Source organism: Phalacrocorax carbo, chromosome 17, assembly GCF_963921805.1.
Source record: "Phalacrocorax carbo chromosome 17, bPhaCar2.1, whole genome shotgun sequence".
In the NCBI taxonomy this organism is placed as follows: domain Eukaryota; kingdom Metazoa; phylum Chordata; class Aves; order Suliformes; family Phalacrocoracidae; genus Phalacrocorax; species Phalacrocorax carbo.
Window position 1 is genome coordinate 8258593 of NC_087529.1, and position 20966 is coordinate 8279558.

Below are 20966 nucleotides of genomic sequence, written 5' to 3' on the forward strand. Positions count from 1 at the left end.
ACCCCCCCCCCCCCCCGGCCCCTCCGCCGGGCCCTGCCGGGGGCAGCGGGCCAGCCCCCGCCTGCAGACGCCCCTCCGGCGCCGCTCCCTCCTCGCCGGCCCCAGCGAGGCAAAACCTTCTGCAGCTGCCGACACCCGAGGGTGCTTTTGGGAGCGCAGGCTGGCAAATGGAGGGGTGTCAGCTCACAGCACAGCCCGATACCGGCAGGGACACGGGGGGAAGCACCGGGCAGGACCAGGGCCCGCTCCGGAGCTGCGGCAAAGGAAACAAACGGGAGCTCCCCCCGTATCGGCGGTAACAGCCCCCCGCCCCAGCTGTCTTCAAGTGACAGTTCGCACAGGTGCCAGCAACGCTGCGGCTCTGGGCTCTATGAATAACAGAACCAGAGGCTAGGCTGACTGGTTTGTGGGGGGACGTGCTGCTGTTGGGGAATGCTGGGGTAATAAAGCAAGCTGGCTTTAAAATAGGGACCGACTGAAGGGGTATAGGTGAGGCTGCTCCAGTCTTTCCTTCTGGAGCTCTGCGTGTTTCAGAGTAGGGCTTGCTTCACTTCTGCAAGCATAGCTTGTGTTCAGAGCTGGGCTCTGCTGTGGCTGGGCAGACCCGTGGTCCTCTGCAGGGCTGGTGGGGTCTGCGTGCTTGCTGGGAGAGCAGCTGATGTGAATAGGAAAAAACCTTTAATTATAACCTCTGAAGTTATTTCAGAGATGAACCTGAGCTCTATGCACACGCTTTAGCTGCCCTAAACTTGCATTAGGGGTTTGGGGGGTGGCACTAAAAGGGATTGCATACAGCTTTACCCCAAGGAGAAGGTCTCTAATGCAGTGTTAGAGAAAAGCCCAAGCCCTGGGTGCTGAGCACAGCTACCTCCGCAACCTTGCTGCTGCTCTAGAGCTAATGGAGCTCATCCTGGACTTTCTGGAGGGTAATTTCACTATAGACCTTGTCAGCTCTCTGCAAGGTCCTGAATTAGAAGGTGGTTTGGAGCTGCAAGGTAAGGTGGGATCCCAGGCCTGGGTTTGGCCAGACTCATCAGCCAGTGCTTGCAGTTGGGGTTGCAAGGTGGAAAATGGAGGTGCATTGGGGGTGGGGGTGTGGGGGTGTGTGTGTCTCTTTGCCGCCCTGCAGGCAGGGAAAGCTTTGTCCCCAAAAGGGGCAATTTCCCCAGAAAAAGCTTTTTTTTTTCTCTGCTTTCTCAGCTGAGGCCTGAAGAGGGCCCCCCGCACTCGCTGCTGGGACTGCCCGCTCTGCCACCCCCTCTGGGGACTATCCCGGAGTGCATTAACACACCTGCTCCAGCTGCAGGAAGGGACAGGGATAAGGTAGCTCCCGGGGCTGGCACAGCTGTCCTGGGCAGCTGCTCCTCTTCCCGGCTGCTGTAGTGTAATCACTGATACCCTGTCCCAAAAACACAGACCAAGGGGAGCTCAGGTCGCTCTTAGCTCTACCTTGAACATTAGCAGCATCAAACACCATTTTATTTTGTAACTTAGTTTACCTGAAGTACCTGCAGCGTTGCTGCTTGTGAAAATGAAGACTTTATTCTGGATCACTTGAGGAAGGCTGTGCTATGTACACCACAAGTACTGAAATGAAGCAAGCTGACCCTTCCCCTGTACCTAAAGCAAAGTGGGAAGGGGTTTCTGGCATGTGAGTCCTAGGAAAGCCACTGTACTGAGTCTATCTAAGACAGAGATGGCCTCTTACACCCTCCACAGATGTGGTCCTTGTGCCTTGGACCTACCCCCAAACAGGTGAATGTGTTTGAGCTGCCTGCAAGTGCTGTGCAGGTGATGTGCTGCAAAGGGATCTCCAAACTGCTTTGCAATCACCTCCTGCCCAGATACCAGGGACTGAACAGCGCTGTTAGTGCAGGGTGAATGAAATAGGAGACCTGCACAGGGCAGTCTTGTGCCAATTTTTGCTGCATAAGACCCACAACACAGGTCACCAGTATCAGAAAACTCATCTTTTTTTTTTTTTCTTGGCAGTGACTCGGTGTTGAAGTGCATTGTCTGCCGTAGCTCAGTCCTGCAGCATAAGCCTGATTGGAGCAACTGCGCTGATACCGGTCAGCCCGTGCTGTCCTCGGTCATTTTCCTATCCCTACTGCCAGTTCCCCCATTTGCTTTACAGCTGGGATGCTTGTAGGTACGCTCAGGAAGGCAAGGCCTGTGTTTTGGGGGAGATAAGTTGCAAAGCAGAATTCCTGAATGACTGTGACCCCTGGGAAATAGGGGGGTTTGAAAGGCTCAGCTCTTTTGGAGCTTGGTGCTGCTTTGTCTACTGGTGTCACTTGAGTCGAGACCTGAGACTCTCATCACAGCAACGGGCCAGTATTCTCCAGTACAGACATCTGTGTTAGTGCAGGCTGCCAAATGAGGGGAGGTGGCAGCGGCAGGCACGTGGGGTGGGCTCCCAAAGGCCCTGCAAGGAGGAGGCGGTGCTGGGTGCGAGTTGGCTTATCTGTCCCAGGACGTTCTGGAAGGTGCTGGGTGCTGCTGCAGCTGCTGGCATGGGGCCGCTTGTGCCTGAGGCTCAGCTGTCTCATGCTTCCCTAAATAGAAAGGGAACAGGGTCTGAGCACTGTGATGGGGGTCAGCCATCCCAGCTGTGGGCTTTTTTTGGCATGAAATCTCCCTGTTCTTGCTCCCCACACCCAGTGCAGCTCTGCAGGTAGAAGGAAGCTGGGATTTGCCCCAGCAGGTGGGAGAGGATCCCCTCTTGCTGCAGAGGTGCTGCCCACTTGCATGCATGTGCCCCCCTGAGCTGGGCTGGCTGCGGGGGCCCTGGCTCACAGCCCTCCCCAGGCACTATATAGCACGGGGCGGGGGACGAGGAGGGGGCCAGGCTGTGGTGACAGGTGATGCTGACAGGCAGCAGGAGCTGCCAGGTCCTGCCCAAACTTGGAGCGGGAGGCGAGCTCTTTCCCGAGCCACACAGACCCTTTGTGGTGCCAGTGAACTTCTTTAATTCTTTTTTTTTTGGTTGTTTTTCTTTCTTTTATTGACTCCTAAGGATCTACAGCTGTGGGAAAAGCTTCTGAGGAGCCACAGCCTTGACAAGCAATTTAGGTCTGTGTTTTCCAAACTCTTCAGCCTGGTAAGCTGCTTTTATTAATGTGTGTGTTAATTATATGTCGGTCTCATGGTGAAGCTCAGCTTGGTGGAGTAGACAGGTGACCCTGGTGATACAGGCAGCTGAAAATGGGACACAAATTGGTGTTTTTCTTTAAAGCTCTTCAGATGGAGGATCCCATCCAGCTTAAAGAGGAAGGCAATAAATATTTTCAGGCCAGCGACTACGAGAAAGCTGTTCACAGCTACACTCAAGCCATAAAGCTCAACAAGGACAAGGCGCTGCAGGCGGTGCTGTACAGGAACAGGGCAGCGTGTTTCCTCAAAAAGGTGAGAAAAGTTCCTGGCTTGCCATGGCAGTGCTCAAGGTGAGAAGAGCAAGGAGGCAGTCAGGGGTGCTCACCAGCCATGGACTGTGTGGTTTGTCCATTTATTGAATAGGGTGTTTGCAAACTGGCCCGAAATTATTTGTTCTGGCCTTGTCCTGGGGCTGTAAAGCTGCCCCCCTGCTTTAATCCTGGTGGGGCTGAGTGTGCCTGCTCAGCCTGGAGGTGGTCCCGCTTGATCACTTTGAAGCAAAAGCTTTTGGCAGCTGCTGTCTGTCCCACCATGAGAGAAGCAGACGTAGGTATTTAGCAAAACAAAAAGTTATTGGGTTTTGTACCAAAATTGTCTCAGCTCCGTGCAGTCAGCTTGTAACGACCTGCTGTGGGATTTTAGCAGATTGCTTGCATGTTCCTGAATTTTCACTAATCCAGAAGAAGTGACACCAACCCAGAACAAAATGCAGACAGGCTGTTGTGAGTATCCCCTCTTCCAGCGCTGCCCGCAGTCTGCCGCTGCATCGTCATCAGCGTGTGTTGTCTCACCTGCATCACAGACCTTTTCCCCTCCCCCCTGTCAGTGATGAAAAGGTACCTAAACCCCCATCTTTCCTTCTGTAGGATGCTGATTTTACTGGGGTGTCTTGTTAGTTAGTGGGAGCGGAGAGGTCGCAGTGTGCACCAGCAATGGGGACGTGCCCTGCTATTCCGCTGCTAACGAATCACTCCCTTCTGGTTTAACAGGAGGAATACGCCAAGGCAGCCTCAGATGCGTCTAGAGGTAAGGAGGGGGCTGTTTTGAGAAAGGAGAGCTGAGTTGCTGGGTGTGCTTGCTCCAGCCTGCTCTCACATCTGCTTTTGGGGCACTGTGGTCTTATTCCTGGATACCCCCTAACACCCAAGTGCTGAGGCCACAAGGGAGTTAATGGAGAAGGTACAAAAGAAGGTGCACCAATTTGGTGCGTCAGTGTAATCGATGCTGACCAGGTACCAATTCACCCACAATGTAACAACTACGTCTGTAATTGTAGGAGCTATGGTCACTGTAAAGCAAATCACAGTTTATGCAGAGGATTTCCAGAAAGCAAACTCTGATGCCTGGTGTTTTTGATGACTTTCCCAGCTATTGACATCAATGCTTCGGATATCAAAGCCTTGTACCGGCGCAGCCAAGCTCTGGAAAAATTGGGGAAATTGGACCAGGCATTCAAAGATGCTCAGAAATGTGCCACCATCGAACCCCGCAACAAAAACTTCCAGGAGACCCTGAGGCGACTGGGGACTGACATCCAGGAGAAGGTGAATGCCAGGGGAGCAGCCCCAGGTTCACAGACCATGTGTGGGAAGTCCCCGCTTTGGGTTACACTGATGGATTGTTGGTCATACTGGAAACTTGTAACAACATGGGGGGATAAATAGGGTCCATTAACTGGAAGTTCACACTTGATACATGTGAATTTGAGGATCAGATTGAATGGTTAAATTAAAAAGTGTGGCAGCTCACTCCTGAGGCTGGCCTGGTCCTGAACGTCTTGGTAAGGTTTTCGCAAGGAACTGGACCAGCTTCGGACAGGGTCTGGCAGTCACCACATCGACTTAGTTTTACCTTTACATGGGTGCTGTGGAGAAGTCCCTTCATTACTAGGTACCGTGAAGTCTCAGAGATGATGGCCCAGGGCTGGCTCTGCCCACACTGATGAGCCTGAGATGGGCAGTTGGTGCTGTCTGAGAAGTGACACCTATTTTGTTATTCAGCTTAGATTGTCTGTGGTTTGAGGCTCTGCGGTCTTAAAGCAATAAAGGAAAATTGCTCTTTGATTTTCTCCCTCTGACGCTCCATGCGCTCTCTGTTGGCACAGCTGCGCATTCAGTTCTCCACGGACTTGAGGGTGCAGAAGATGTTTGAAATCCTGCTGGATGAGAATAGTGAGAAAGAAAAGCGAGAAAAGGTGAGAACTGTCCTGGACTTGACAGGACAAATTGCTGCTGCTTAATGTCAGAGGCAGCACTGAGGAGCAGAAGGCTGCATTCCCTTCCCCACCTCCCTCAGATGGAGGACAAGGTAAGGAGCGGGGAGATGAACCGCACTCAGAGGGACAACGGAGAGGGCAAATGCCCCAAAGAGGCATCACCCTTGTGCTGTGGGAAGGTGGATGAACCTCCCAAAATTCCAAAGGTGGGATCAGACTGGACTTCTGCTCAGGCCCCTCTCTGCTACCTTCCCATGTTTCCCTCCAAGCAGTGACCCACTTTTCTTGGGCAGAGCAAAGCCAGTCCCCAGATGCACCTGGAGAAACTGCCTGGTGGGGTCAGAGCTGGTCCACTGTGCCCCTCAGGAGGTGGCCACCCCACAGCTCCCACGGGGACATCCCAGAGCTGAACAGAGGTGTTTCAGAGGCTGCCAGCGGGGGCTCCATGCTGCTGACCCCTGGTTCTTCTGTCTCCCACCCAGGCTGCAAACAACCTCATAGTCCTGGGACGGGAGGAAGCAGGTGCTGAGAGGATTTTCCAGAACAACGGGGTCAGCTTGCTGCTGCAGCTGATTGAAACCAAAAATGCTGAGCTAATCCTGGCAGCCGTGAGGACGCTTTCGGGCATGTGCACAGGACATAAGGCTCGGGTAAGTAATGGGGTGCTCGAGACTTCCCCTGCTATCACCTTGCACCTGAGGGAGTGGAAAATTGCAGTAATCCATGATATTTGTGAGCAGTGGGAAAAAATAATATCCTACAAATAAAATTTTTAATTCTGGGGAAAAAAAATACAAATAAACAAGTGGGATTAGCACAGACTATTGAAACCGCCCCTGTTACTGTGCTCCTCATCTCCGGGATCCAAACCATGTGTTCATTATGGTGCCTTCGCGTGTGCTGGTGAAGTAAAACTTAAAATGAGTTGTTATTACACAAGTTGTGGTGAGCATGGCTGGGTCAAACCCACACCCTCCATCACAGGTCTCAGAAAAGGAAAAAATAACCAACTTTGGGAAAGTTTTGTCCAAGGCTTAGATGAAGTAAAGCAGGGAGGACCTACAAGAATGTTACTATTCCTGGGACGGGTCCCAAGGCAAGTCCAAGGGGTCTCTGAGCCAGCTAATATCTTACCCTACACCAAGAGAGTTTGTATGTTGTGTAAAATGGCTCCTAAGAAGCCCTGTCTGTGTTATGTGGTTGGAAGCAGGAGATGGACATGTACAAAATTAATATGCACGTCAGTGTAAATGAGCAAAGGAGCAGGGGGAACCACAACACAACAAAAAAAACCTCTACTGAATAAAAATCCAGTGGAGTGGAGACCTGTTTTCTTTTTCTGAAGCATTAATTGTTGTCATATGCAAGAAGGCCGTTCTGCAAAGCTCACCAGGTCAACGTGTTTCTGAACATGCCTCTCGTGGATTACTGATGTGCCACCATGCATGGGGACAGGCTGTGGGATGGCACTGGGCTTGCTCACAGCCAGGGTGGGGTTTGTGCGCCCAACAGGCTCTCTGTTAACAACCTTGTGTGAGGGCCTCTTCCAGACCCAGCCACGCTCATCTCAACATCCTCGTTGGAAATAGTCTGTTGCATTACTGGCAACTCGAGATTTTTTTTCGAGTTGTCTTACTGCAAATGAAAAAAAGGATGAAAAGCAAAACTCTGCCCTGTATTGACTCGAGATCCAGATAAATACTTTATTTGTACAAGCTGAGCGTGACTGTTGTGAAACATGCAGGAAGGAAAGGCTCGTACCCTTTGCTAACATCGGCCCTGCTCTCTCCTTTCTGGGGCCAGGCCACTGCCATTCTCCATTACCTGGGCATTGACAACATCTGTATGTGGATGTCAGTAGACAATGAAGAAATCTCCCTGGCTGTCTGCAACCTCCTGCAGGCCATCACTGACTGCTTGCTGGGCCAGGGGAAAGAGGAGCATCACGGGAAGGCGGAGGCTGTAGTGCTAGGTAACGGTGCACGACCTGGTGGTCCTTCAGTCTTGCTGGAGGAGAAGCGGGGTAAGCAGGGAGGGCTCTGCTCCTGGGATGTCCCCCTTATTCCTTAGTGAAGTGGGGACTTTACCCTTCAGCTGTCCAGGATCACAACCTGCACGTGGCTCTTATCCTCATGGTGTTAAATACCGATGTTCCAGCCACACAGTGGCTTTGAATGGTTTTCACTGGGTTCACCTGCTTTCAGAGATGATTTTTTATAACAGGTTGCTACTGTCTGGCTTCTGTGTAGATACTAAGAAAGATTTGAAGATGATCACGATGTGTTTGCTGGATATGCTGGTCAGTAAGAAGGTATCTGGGCAAGGGCGAGACCGAGCTCTCAACCTGCTCAACAAGAATATACCGAGGAAGGACCTGAAAGACCATGACAACAGCAGGACCATCTTTGTCATCGACAATGGTGAGTCCTTTCCCTCCACCCTGTTTTGGCTTGGGAGATGCGGAGCTGTGCATTCTTGCCTGAATACCTCTAGAACTGATCCTCTAAAATAAATCCTCTCTGGGTTTTTTTGGTGCATGCAAGCTGGAAGCAAAGTTAAACTTATTAGCAGGAAACAGTATTAAGATTAAAAGAAAAAAACCTGTGTATAAGCACAAGAATTTTTCAGTTTCTGAAGGGCTGACTTAACTTCTTTGGTTAGTTTATTCCAATGAATTTCCTAACGTTAGGAGGATTTGGCTTGGATAAATTGTCTAGCTTAGACAGGATGATGAACACCTGCTGAGCTTGATGGATCCTTAAACTGGTCATTTGTCAAACTGGAAGGGGGTGAGGAATTTGTGTGGGGTGTGGTTTTATACTAATTCCAATGCATATGTTTGTTACCATTTTGGTGGAAGCTATTTAATAACACTTCAGCAAAAGGAAGGTTAAGACATCCAAAATCACTTGAAAGTTGCTGACTTTCCCTCAGTCAGAGCCTCCAGCCTTGGAGGTCAGTAGATTTAATGCCTCCTGGCAAAAATAACTGATCCAGCCAAGGAACAAATGCATAGTTTTCCTCCTCTCACTCAGAGCTGGATAAAAGCCTGATGCTGCAAACCTGTAATCTCACCAGCAGAAACTCCTCCCCAGTAAATATCTGAATGCCCTCTTTGTTCAAGGCTTATGTGATTATGCTGCAAAGTAATTGAAAACCATCCAAGCTGGCCATTTCACTGTAAAAAGCCAACAAATAGTATCTTGAGTCTTGTATTGACCCTCTCCCCTCTAACAGCCATACCTCTCCTTTGTTTCCAGGCTTAAAAAAGATACTGAAAGTGGCGGGCCAGATTCCTGAGATGCCTGACTGCCTGCCGCTGACAGAGAACACCCAGCTGACTGCCTCAGTCCTCCTAAATAAACTCTACGATGACCTGCGCTGCGACCCGGAGCGTGACAACTACCGGGTGATCTGCGAGGAGTATATCAAGTGAGTCGGGGCTGGCTTACTGGGGCTGAGCTGGCTCAGAGGCACAGGAACAGGTCTTAAGGCTGAGATGAGGCACTTGAAATCCACTTAGATGCCAAAATAAGGCCCTGGGGGATATGATTTGCATAAGATCCTGATGGATCCTTCAGCTGGGATCTTCAGATCCCTGCATTGTACTCCTACCTGCTGGATCACAGCCTCTCCATGAATTTGGGCTCAGCTGTGTCCCAAATACCTATATATTTCAGCAGCAGAGCTCAGTTCCTGATCTGAGGGAGAACGTTGCCTGCCCAAGGGAATGAGAACTGTAAGCAACTACTGTTCCACATGCTGACTCCCTCTATCCCATGCAGGAGCAAAATCGACCCACAGGACATGGATAAGACACTCCATGCCATCCAGATGGTGTCTGGAGTACTGCAAGGGCCCTTTGACTTAGGCAACAAGCTGCTTGGCATGAAGGGAATCATGGAGATGATGGTTGCCCTGTGTGGGTCCGAGAGGGAGATTGACCAGCTGGTGGCTGTGGAAGCCCTCATCCATGCCTCCACCAAGCTGAGCCGGGCTACCTTCATCATCTCCAATGGGGTGACACTCCTGAAGGAGATCTACAAGAAGACCAAGAATGAGAAGATAAAAATCCGAGCCCTGGTGGTAAGGATGGCAGCCCCTCTCTCTGTCGCCTGCCATGCTCACCAGCTTAACCCCAGCCTTGGGAGAGGGGGAGGGTCCTGGAAACATGTTGGGTTCACTCACCTCAGCCAGGGAATGGTTTATGGTGCTTCCCCCTACAAGGAAGGGGGAGACGGCAGATCAGGAGAGCATATGGATTGTTGGTAACTCAGAAGGCAAAACTGGTTAATCTTCCATTGAAGACATCCAATAAGAGCACGAAACCTTACTTTGCTGTGCTACAAGGTGAATGATCTACTGGGTATTATAATTCTGCTTCTTTGCTCAAACTTTAGATATGGAATTAGGCTGATTTGGGTCAGCAATACCAGGGGATTAATGGACCTTTCTCACCAGTGTATCCCCTTCATCCTCCTCAGGGTCTCTGCAAGCTGGGCTCAGCAGGAGGTACAGATTATGGACTACGGCAGTTTGCTGAGGGGTCCACTGAGAAGTTGGCCAAGCAGTGCCGAAAGTGAGTGATTTTACTTTTTAGTTTCATTGTTCCATACTTTGCAAAATAGAATATGGACTTTTCCCCAAAGATCCTGCCCGCACATTGCCTTCATTTACTGTTGCTGCCTGACAGCAACATTGCACTGGCACCTGGAGCTCTTCTGTGCCTCAAACAACCATATGTTCCTCCTGCCTCAATATCCAGAAAAGCCTTCTGCCTCGCTCATTTCCCATGAGAGACACCAAACATGGTGCCTCCCTCTTTGCCAGAATGGCACAGCCTAATCAAGTGCTATCTAGAATATGCACAAGTGCCTTTTGAAGGTGAATTTACCAGGTGGACTAACCAAGGAGGTGGGGTGAAGTTAGGAAGTGGCTGAGTGGGTGACCATTGCTGCTGGCACTGGATAGCAGGGCATCACGTGTTTCATGTGATGGTGAAGGCAAAGCAGTGCTGAGTAGTTGGGCTGTCTTTCCCTGCAGCATTTAGATCCCTTGAGTTGGGCCATGGGAGGAAGGCCATGTCTCAAGGGAAGCATCCACAGTCTTTAGGAGCTGCAGCAGAACTTGAGTGCATGTTCAGGCCTGAAATCGTCTCAATATCTTGTTTTTTCTCCCTCTTCTCCCAGATAAATTAGTCCTGGCTCCCGAGATACAAATGTGGATGTTGTTTTTTCTCTTCCAGATGGTTGTGTAATACCAGCATTGATGCCCGCACCAGGAAATGGGCTGTGGAAGGGCTGGCATATCTAACCCTTGATGCAGATGTGAAAGATGACTTTGTTGAAGATGAGCCAGCCCTGCAAGCTATGTTTGAATTAGCCAAGGTCTGTCTCCTTACCTTGTTCCCTTGTTCCTCTGGTAGCATCAAGTTCTCACAGTTCTCTAGCCCAACACTGTCTTCCCAGGCAGGAGGAGCTGTGACCCCAACCCCTCACCTGTAATTTAGCAAAATGTTGGTTTTCCCTGTGCCACAGAGACACCTCAAAGTTATCCTGCTCTTCTCCCTGGGCTGAGGAAGACTGCTCTTACCTTTACTGTCAGCAACTCCATGAAAACCAAAGGCGTTGTCAAGGTGTTGACGGCATCTGATGATGTCAAACAGCCTGTTTGACCTTAAAAACTTTTGTTGTTCCCTGCCCTGGGCTATAAAGCTGGGGGCGAGCCTGTGAACGCTTCAGCTAATGCAAATCACCACAATGGCAGCCCTAAGGGACCTGTTCCCTTGCTGTGTCCTCCTCACCTCACGTCAGCTTTTCTTTTTCTGTGCAGACAAGTGACAAGACTATCTTGTATTCTGTGGCTTCTGCACTGGTGAACTGTACCAACAGCTATGATACCAAGGAGCTGGTCCCAGAGCTGGTGCAACTGGCAAAATTCTCCAAGCAGCACGTGCCTGAGGAGCATCCAAAGGTAGGTTGTCTACAGCCAGGGAGCCAAAGACTTGGATCTAAGATTCCTTGGTGTATCCATTGTCACAGACCTCAGGTTTTCTGTCTCTGAGGCTTTAACTGGTTTGCTCTCCAGCCAGGCTTGGCTGTAGTCAGCAGCATGGCATCTGCTAAGGGGCTAATCCCTGCCCAATGTTCCCCCTCAGGACAAGAAGGACTTTGTGGTGAAGCGGGTGAAGCGGTTGCTGAAAGCAGGCGTCGTCTCTGCCTTGGCCTGCATGGTGAAGGCGGACAGTGCCATACTGACGGACCAGAGCAAGGAGCTCATTGCCAGGTGCCTTCATTGCTGTCACAGGAGCTGGGAGTGCTGGCCACGACTGAGCTGGGCGCCTGGGCTGGCTCCTTGCTTTGTGGGGTGGTGCATTCTGCCTGCGGGGGTGAGATGAACGGGAGAAAGGATTTAAAACCAAAGTGTTTCTTAAGCAATGTCATAAAAATCCATATTCTGACCTTGAAGCTGGCTTACAGGGCTGCCTTGCTAGGGTGCATTTTGAATTTCTAGTCCTCTGTACAGGTTTTTGCTGGAAGAGTTCATCTTACAGGCCAGGAAACTTCTTCCTAGGCCAGTTGTTGCTGCCTCCTACAGTGCTGTAGGCACTGGAATTGACCTGGTGGATCTGGCACCCCTTGAAAGCTTTTGCTCCCTTCCCATGAGGGACATGGGTTGTTGCCTTCCCACGTGGCTGTTTCACTAAGTGATGCTGTGCTTCTGCAGGGTGTTTCTTGCCTTGTGTGAAGACCCCAAGGATCGCGGGACCATTGTCGCTCAAGGAGGTGGAAAGGTAATTACTTTTGTTTGCAGCCCAACCTGTCGTGCAGTTAATGTCTGTTGGGAGCCTGCAAAGTGTCTACAGTGAGGTAATGTGGCATAAATGTATGAGCTGTCTTGGTAGCCCCTGCGGCCCAGACTGACACTCCAGTCCTATGTCTGCAAGCCTCCAGTGAAGCAATCTTCTTGAAACAACTGTGTGTGAGCTACAAGCTCTGGTGTGGTGCCTATTTGAGAACAGAAATAAGACATCATGGTGGACTACAGTCCAGATCCATTTCTTCAACAGACGCATCTTTAGAATATTTTTAACTTATTTTAGCCATATTTAGTCATATAACTTATATTAAGGCCATCCTGTAAATCTTCTCAGAGGCACTGAATGCTTTCCTGTGTGTCACTAGGCCCTGATACCTCTGGCTATGGAAGGCACAGAAGTTGGCAAGATAAAAGCTTCTCATGCTCTGGCAAAAATTGCTGCTATCTCCAATCCAGACATGGCATTCCCGGGGGAGAGGGTAAGCTTAAAAAAAAAAAAAACCAACCCATTTTTTTAAAAAAATCTTGATAATTCCTTTAGCAAATGCAAATTGCCAAGATCCTTGAGCTGGAAAAGCAGTGACATGCCTTCTCTTCTTAGGTGTACGAGGTGGTGAGGCCCCTTGTCAGCCTGCTGAACACAGAGAGAGATGGCCTCCAGAATTATGAGGCTTTGTTAGGTCTCACTAACTTTTCAGGAAGAAGTGATAAACTTAGGTGAGTTTAACTGCTTTTTGACTTGCTTTCCTCCACAGGAGCAAATGTGAATTTTAGTTCAATACTTTTCTTGTAGGATTATGAAGATTAGTCAGTTCGAGCTACTTTTGGCAGAGCTACAGTCTCAGAACTAAAAGATTAATAATATAGCCAGGAACAGGAGAGAGATGAACTTAATCTGCATTAGACAGAGAATGAACCACGTCATGAGCTCCAGAGCTGTGGACACTGATTTGTTTCAAGGCCTTCTCTTGTCTGCAGTCAATATTTTATAATTGGTTATTGCTTGTCCCGTGACGTATTTTATTTGACTGCTTTTCAACACAGGATGAAGATAGTCAAAGAGAGGGCCCTGCCAGATATTGAAAACTATATGTTTGAGAATCACGACCAACTTCGACAGGCAGCCACAGAGTGCATGTGCAACCTGGTGGTCAACAAGGAGGTAACTCACAGGGCAACTCAGACCTGACTGCATGCACTAGTTTGTGAGCCACTGTGACGAGGCATCCCTAAATGTGTTATCTCTGAACGTTGTGGGGTGTTTTTTAGGTTCAAGAGCGGTTTGTGGCTGATGGAAATGACCGGCTGAAGTTGGTGGTGTTGCTATGTGGTGAGGATGATGAGAAAGTCCAGGTTGCAGCAGCAGGAGCCCTGGCTATGCTAACAGCAGCACAAAAGAAACTCTGCTCTAAGATGACTGAAGTGGTAAGACCATAAGTCTGATTACTGGCGGTGTAGACGTACCCTCAAAGGAGCCTGGCTCGGGCATAAAAATGCCTCTCAGAAGGAACATGTAGTCCACCAGTTTGATAGTGAGGAACTTGGTGGTGAAGCTGACACCTGGGTGTGCATGTTCCTAGTCCACCCCTCCACAAAGTAAACCAGCCTGCATTATACTAGACTTAATCTCAGAGCCAAAACATTTTTATATAGCTATTCCTCGAGCTAAGTCCAAAATGCTAACGCTCAAGCAAGGTGAGGAATGCAGAATATTATTCTAGAGTCCCTTAAAGCTTTTGATAAATAACCTGAAAACCAAATCTTGTTCCACTCAGAAATGAGAATATCTGTGAAGAGCTGTCGCTGAGAACTCAGGAACCCTGTTGTGTTGCATACATGCTGATGTTAGACACTGGGGCTTGTTAGAAGAAAAGTGGGTGGTCTGCCTGTGGTCATCTCAGCTGTGTCAATACTCTGACCAGATTCTTTGCACAGAGATTGTGCAGCAGCCTAAACATGAAACGTGTTTCATGTGGTGCCAGTGCCATGAAAGTGTCTGACTTTAGTGTAACAAATACTGGGTTCAAAAGTTTGGAGCTCAAGTTTACTGAGTTAAAGAATCAAATAGCCTCACCTGGCATGAGAGGTGAGTCCCTGTGCTTCCTCCTGCTGAGAAATGCCTTGCCAAACTCGCATTCTTGGTTGAGGTATTCTTCAGATCCATACTAATCATCTCTCTTTCCCTTGAAGACCACCCAGTGGCTTGAAATCCTTCAGAGGCTCTGCTTGCATGATAACATGGAAGTGCAGCACCGAGGACTGGTCATAGCTTTCAACTTAATCAGTGCTGAAAAAGAGCTAGCGAAGAAGCTGGTGGAGTCAGAGCTCCTGGAGATCCTGACATACATTGGCAAGCAAGAAGATGACCCCAAGAAGCAGCACGTCATTAATGTAGCACGTGATTGCCTCACAAGGTGCATGGATTATGGTCTGATCAAACCTCTCTCTCAGGCATGAGGAAATGAGAAGCACCAAAAAAGGCTGAATGTGGGGGAAAAAAGCTATGGAGAAATGTGGAAAAGTGAGAGCCATGAGAAAAATCTAGTGCCATTGTCAAGGCACGGAATAGTTTGGGGACAACTTTGGAGGATCAGAAACTGGATGAGTAAAAGGGGGACATTTACCTGGGAAATTTGGCAAGTGCCTGTCTGAGTAATTCCCAGACGGTGTATATCCTTTCTTTGCCCCCATTCAGCTGATAACGATGAAAGCTTCAAGGCCCAGCTGTGAGAGTCAGTTGTGTTGGCAATGTGCTGGGGGCTGTCGGAAAGAAACTCAGCTGAGCTGAAATCTATTCTGCAGCCATCTACAGCCCCTGGTACTTCTGGAATTTCTAACAGTGGTGGAACAGGGAGGGTTAAATGCCTTCTGTCCTGTAGTCCCACCCAAATAGGCTGGGTTTTAGCTGTGCTTTTTTGTCCATTTGTGGTAATTTTAAACAGCCTTAAGTGGTGTGCCAAAGTGTGAGGATGGTGAATGAACTCTTAATAAATTCACTACTTTGTTCCATGTGGAATTCCTGTTCTGCTTTTATTAAGCAATTAGAGGATCTAAGGCAACTCCCAGTTGCAGCCTGGGATCATACCCAGGAAGCTGGAGTAATCTGTAGCACAGGTTCGATTTTCACCCCTTGCAAACTATCTGCTGCTGCTCAAACAAACGTGCAAAGTCACCGTGAAAGGCTGTACGAGGAGGCGGCACTAGTGAATAAGCTGAGGTTCGCACCAGGGCACTGTGTTTGGTTCATCAGGGAATGTTGAAAATACCTCATTTATGGAAGAAGCAGAATAAGAACACCAGCTGGCCATCACATTAGTCTTTATGATATAAATGCTTACATTCAAGCACAGATTCTTTATATGTGCTATGGACAACACACAAAATCAGACCCTTGCTTTAGTCCCTGTGGGGGAAAAAAAGGAAGAAAATACAAGCATATAGTAAATATAATCTTACTCAGCAATGATTTAAATGTGAATTCAAGTGCATTAGAATAGTTCTGATGATACTGAATGTCAGTGATCCTCACATGATCATCATGCCATGCCGAATTGTTGAGGTTTGGGGGTTACAAAAGGAACCATGGGGATAGTCTTTCCTTGTATGTTGATTAAGGAGAAAAAAAAAAATGAAAAGTGCCTCTAGCTCCCTGAAGTTAGAAATGCAAGAATTTTTAAGCTAAAAGGCAAATCTATTTGGAGGGTGATTCCAGCTGTGTACAATGTCTTCTTCTTGTAACCACATCCAGTTAAATCACTGGTGCTTTATAATCATGCTAGGAGGATATCAGACTGTTCTTCCAAACCAAATGAACTGCAGGCCCTTCTGTGGTGGGGAACAATATGGTTCGGATCTGTCTTTTAAAAGTACTTTGCATCTAACTCTATACAGAGAGTTTCATCTAACCAGCATGTCTGAAACCAAGACAAAAAATGCTGTTGGTATCTAAGGGTGGTTATGCAAAGTTTTCCTTCTCCTGCTAAAGCTCCTCTCTGCAGAAGCTGGGTGGTTCTAACCCATACTGACTGTTGCTGAAATTGAGTGGGGAAACTACTTCTGTAAAAGCCATTAGCTAAAACACGGGCAGAAAGCCTCATTTTTACATTCCTAGATATCTGAATAGAGGCTGTCTTTTAAAAAATGTCTTTTAACACTGGATGCCTATGCTGGCTGGTAACTTTTCTAAGCAGTACCGTGAGTATGGGAGTGAGCTGGTGAAATCCAGAAAGTCTTCTAAAATCCCGCCTTGGCAGAGTGGCTTTCACTGGGCAATGCACCTGCGTGCAGCCAGAGGCTGGGCGTCAGGTTTTGCAAGTCCTTGAAAGGAGCCTTCAGGGAATGATGTAATTCTACTGATATTCAAAGTGTCTCTTCTCTCTGCCTTATTGAAACCTTACATTTGATTTAAAACAGACTGTAGAGGCTTCCCAAGAACATCTGGGCTTTTAGAGAGGGCCAGCCATTACAAAGGAAATCCTCCTACTTCAGAGCAAAAACATTTCAAACGTGCATAACCATTGACCTATCAGGGCCTTGCTGGGATCCTGTGTGGGTACCTGTTCTCACTTAGCACATAACAGGTGTAGATTTAAACTAGCTCTGTTTGCTACACAGACCAATATAGTTCTTACATCTTCTTTCTGAAACAGAAAGGATTGAGGAATAACACCAAAACCAATACTTCTTTCTAAGCCAGAGAGACGACGGATACTGTCAAGAATAGCTTGCTCCTCTAGCCCTCCCTCCACTTTTTTAATGATATATTTGACTTGGACTTCTTAATTTATGATGTTAGTATGCTAAAGTGTGCTTTTGCTTCTTCATCACTGTAGCACAGAATAGCAATCTCTTTCTCAGAGCTACCCTTTTTAAGATACGTATGACAATGTTCTGCTACAGACTTTGCTATTCCATTTCTGTCTAGGTTGTGTTCTATTTCAATCCGGCCTTGCACAGCATGAGCACATGTGACTCTACATAATAAGTTTTCCAAATATCAGTTGGGAATATTTAGGGTAGGGTACTTTACAATCATTTCCATATTTTCCTTTAGATAGCTATAGGCACTGTTAGCATCAGGAACCGCTGGCTAGTGGCTGGATGGGATCATGCCATGTTGCTTCTGGGAGGGCAGTTGAGAAGCAATGACTTGTCTCTAAGGAGTCCATGAAAATCCAGAAAAAGCTGGGCTCAGGAAGATCTGGTGATGCGGTTAGAGTCAAGGCTTCATTATACCAGTCACCTTCCCCATCTTGGAAATTCTGTGCTTCATCAGTTGTTATGTGCTTCACATCATCAAAGCTTGCCTTCAAAAAGGCTACCCTTGTCACAGCTTGGCAAATGTTTTTCTGCCTAGAGAAGAGATACAAGTGGATTAAAAACAATTTCTGCATTGCAAACTACTGGTTATACTTGATCAGAACCAAGTGAGTGCCCATGATACTGAATTAATATTTATTAGTAGATGCTCAGGATGTTAAGAAAAGAATTTGAGCCTTACTAAAAATGTATCCCAACTACATACTTCAAACACTCCAATGGTGATGGACCAAATAGCATACCAAGTATACTAATCAGTACTCAGCTATTTAAAAATACTGGTGAAATAACATAATGTTGAAATGAGTAATTGCAGGAAATACCACACAAAATCTCTCAAGAGGCTGGTTCTCACACACACAAAGAACAACTTCTTGTGTGCACTGCAGCATAATTCTTATTTTCTCTGTGATCTTCAGGGCCACTATAGTTTTTCCTGTTCCTGGTAGAGCATAAACCTACAGCTTCTTACTTTTGTGAAGATTTTCTGACAGCAGCTGGTGTTGTTTGATGGTCAAGAGGTTCAAAAACTCAGAACCAACATCTTAAAAAGGACTGGAAAGTCAGCAGGGCTACTGCAAGAGCACGCAAGAGGGCCTTCAAGCTGTCACTGTGGATTAGGCTGTAGTTTTGGGGATACATTTCTTGAATATTCAGATCCCGTTCTTTTCCACAGCTATTTTTGGGAGGCAAAGTCAGTAGCTTTGATATTACACAAAATTTGTGAATATAGCCCCTAGTGTTGACCAATTTCATCTTCAGCCTTCAGGCTATGTGTCCTGAGCATTCAAACAAATCCTTTGAGATATTATGCTTTCAGATCATATAGAGGATAGGTGACCTATCCTTGGCTATTAGGAGAACATCACAAACTATGTCTTGGTCTTCCGGCAGGCTGACCTCAACAGCCCAGCTTCTGGAAAATATCAGAACTCCCTCAGAAAGCTGCTTCAATTGTTCTTCCATTAGAATACCCAACCCTGGATGCTCTTGGAGGAGATCTTAATGAGTTTGTCTGGACTATACATTATGCTGTGGGATCTCACTAACAAGGCAAAGAAGACGAACCGGTTAGTGTTAGTGTAAGATATGCAAATCCAGCACTCGGAAATGATCCTGTGGGAATTAATATTGGTGAAAGGCTAAAATGCAGACCACAGCTGCCTGAAATACCCTTTTGCTTCTTCAGAATTTCCCCTAACCACTCTATGTTTCCACATTCTTTTGAAAGGACTACTTCCTCAGGGAACTCAATCCTCATCTTCTACCCAGGTCTCAGTCCCTTTGCTAAAAATGCCAACACAGGACCAGCTGTTGCCAGCCTTGTTTAGAAGAGCTGGTAAGTAAACAAAGAAACAGAAACAGCTCAATACAAAAGCCCCTGGACACCTGGCTGATCTTGCCATGCCACAGAAACGTCGGGCTGTAACTGGCAGCAGACTCTCTGCTCTGGTCCCAGCCCCAGTCACTTTATGTATTTACATCGGGTGATTCCAAGTGACCTTCTTCTCCCACCTTCTTTATAAAAAACAACAAGACAAGAAGGAAAAAAACATACAAGAAAGGAAACGTACTTTGTTGCTGGTTGTACTTCTCTGCCAGTTTTGTTTTCTTCTTCTCTGTTCCCTGGATGAAGCACCAGTGTCCACAGACTTCACTGGATCTTTCTAGCTCTATCTGAAGTTCAAAATCATCTTTTGCCAGGATCCCAGCCTTCCGGAGCTATTACTTCCCTCCATCTGGCACTTTTGCAGTGGCCAAAGCCTATCAGAGGAAAGAGACAATTACAAAAAATAGTTTTAGAAGAAATCCCACAACTTATGGCATTTACATACAGCATTGCTTGTTCAGCCTGAAAAGTTGGTGTTCCGTTAAACTTTCAGAGCTGCAAAATCAAAGTCCCGTGTGGAAGAGGCAGTCAATGTATCTTCTTTTACAACATTTGCAATATGAGATTCAATTTTCCTAACTTTTTTTACCAACAAAGCACACTAAAGCTTATAATTTTATACTGAAATCATGCCCACATACAACTTTCAGCTGAAATAATCAGAGTTATGGATTAAAATTGTCTCATAAGGTTTCCTTGTGAAAATGATCCATGCAGGGGGCAACTTTGGAGCATCCTCAGTGTCACCTCCCTCCTTGAGGAAAAATTCCAGCGAAGGCATTGAGATTGGGGCAATAGTGAGAGGCCTGAGAACAGGGAAGGTTGTGTGCTTGACTGCAAAGCCTTGAGAAGCCTTGCGCAGCAGTGGATGAGTGTGCCCTGGGTATTGGCTCAACAAACTTGTGTATTTTTTTGAAAGGAGATGAGAGAAGATGAAATAGTGTGGAAAAAGAGCAAGCTAGTGCTAGACTGCAGAAACTTGCTTGCAGAACAGGAAGGAAATAGAAACATATTCTGATTGTGGGCAGGATTACAGCTTCATGTACTAAATGAAAATGCTTTTTGCTTTTGATTCCATAATATGTAAAAGAGAGTGTTCTGCTTAACCCCCTTGGCAGGAGCCGGTGTAATAACCCCTTTCCTTGCTTTGCCCCTTGTCTTCTCCTTCCTCTTCAACTCCCTCTAGACTCCATCCTGGTGCCTGGGGCTTCTCTTTATTCCTTACAAAGCAGTTTTTCCCAGTTGAATTTTTCATGGTGCCCACCACCAGCTAAGGAAGACTTCCTTACCTTCCTTGCAGACTTCCACTCTGTGGGCTGAGCAGTCAGGATGAAACCCACAGGTCTATGGGTGCATTAAAAAAGCTTTTATTTCTTGAACTCTGAGTCTCCCTATGTACTTACTGTGTCATGGGGCTGTCTTTGCCCCTCAGATTAGATCTTCCTCTTGATCCCACAGAGGCAGGGCCCCAGCAGGGTCAGAAACCCTAGGAAAACCACGTGAAATACATCTGAACAGGCATGTGTGTTAAGCGCGAATTTCTTGCAAACGGCTGCCCATCAGCAGCAACTGATTTACTGCTTTATAACAGGGTGTATTTACCCATCTGGCCTTACAAAAAAACAGGCAGGTGTTGGAATCCCAACTTGTGACCAAAAAAGCCAAGCATTTTATTTTAACTTCTATATTAAATCATGATACTTTTCCTTCCAAAGCACCTTTTCTGTTCAATTGTTGGAATATTTTTACTTCTCCCACAATTTTTTTTCATTTCTTCCTTCTTTCCGCCCCGCCTTAGTTGGTTTCATGGTGATACCACACAACCCACAGCAGGGAGAGCTGGCGAGCCCTCGAGACCGGACGGTGTTTGAGGCACTGACTTATCACTGCCCTCTGCCTCGGCCCAGCAAGTCGTGCGGCTGCGGCTGAAGAGAAGTTAGAGAGAAAGCGAAGCAGCTCCGCCGCCGGCTGCCGCAGGAGGACAGCGGCCTACCGCTGGGGCGGGGCTGGGCTGGGCTGGGCTGGGCTGGGCCGGGCCGGGCCGGGCCGGGCCGGGCCGGGCCGGGC

The 20966-nt window shown here is 47.7% G+C and overlaps 1 protein-coding gene and 1 pseudogene across 4 annotated transcripts; one reads left to right on the forward strand and one right to left on the reverse strand.

Annotated features, from left to right (window-relative positions):
* The first annotated feature begins 30 nt into the window (after window positions 1-30).
* Window positions 31-15206, forward strand: UNC45B (unc-45 myosin chaperone B). 4 transcript variants are annotated; one of them, XM_064467792.1, is made up of 23 exons: window positions 31-341; window positions 1201-1323; window positions 1993-2152; window positions 3020-3103; window positions 3239-3408; window positions 4146-4182; window positions 4525-4700; window positions 5261-5350; window positions 5854-6021; window positions 7175-7343; window positions 7621-7791; window positions 8632-8803; window positions 9157-9457; window positions 9856-9950; window positions 10617-10758; window positions 11204-11344; window positions 11529-11656; window positions 12098-12164; window positions 12556-12669; window positions 12792-12907; window positions 13235-13352; window positions 13460-13615; window positions 14381-15206. In XM_064467792.1, exons 5-23 carry the CDS (start codon window positions 3247-3249, stop codon window positions 14645-14647), a joined length of 2790 nt encoding a protein of 929 aa, XP_064323862.1. In that variant the 5' UTR covers window positions 31-341; window positions 1201-1323; window positions 1993-2152; window positions 3020-3103; window positions 3239-3246; the 3' UTR covers window positions 14648-15206. The 4 variants fall into 4 exon arrangements, with proteins under 4 accessions (XP_064323862.1, XP_064323863.1, XP_064323864.1 ...); XM_064467793.1 differs by lacking the exon at window positions 1201-1323; XM_064467794.1 differs by lacking the exon at window positions 1201-1323 and having other exon boundaries at window positions 1993-2072.
* Window positions 15207-15491: 285 nt separating this feature from the next.
* On the reverse strand, window positions 15492-18770 carry LOC135316137 (schlafen family member 11-like; annotated as a pseudogene).
* Between the last annotated feature and the right edge of the window lie 2196 nt (window positions 18771-20966).

What these genes read in the sequence shown, in the direction of transcription:
- UNC45B (XM_064467792.1), top strand. Translation starts at nt 3,247, where the DNA reads ATGGAGGATCCCATCCAGCTTAAAGAGGAAGGCAATAAATATTTTCAG. An exon ending in AGCCTCAGATGCGTCTAGAG is followed by an intron (nt 4,183 to 4,524) that starts GTAAGGAGGGGG and finishes TGACTTTCCCAG; the next exon opens with CTATTGACATCAATGCTTCG. An exon ending in CATCTTTGTCATCGACAATG is followed by an intron (nt 7,792 to 8,631) that starts GTGAGTCCTTTC and finishes CTTTGTTTCCAG; the next exon opens with GCTTAAAAAAGATACTGAAA.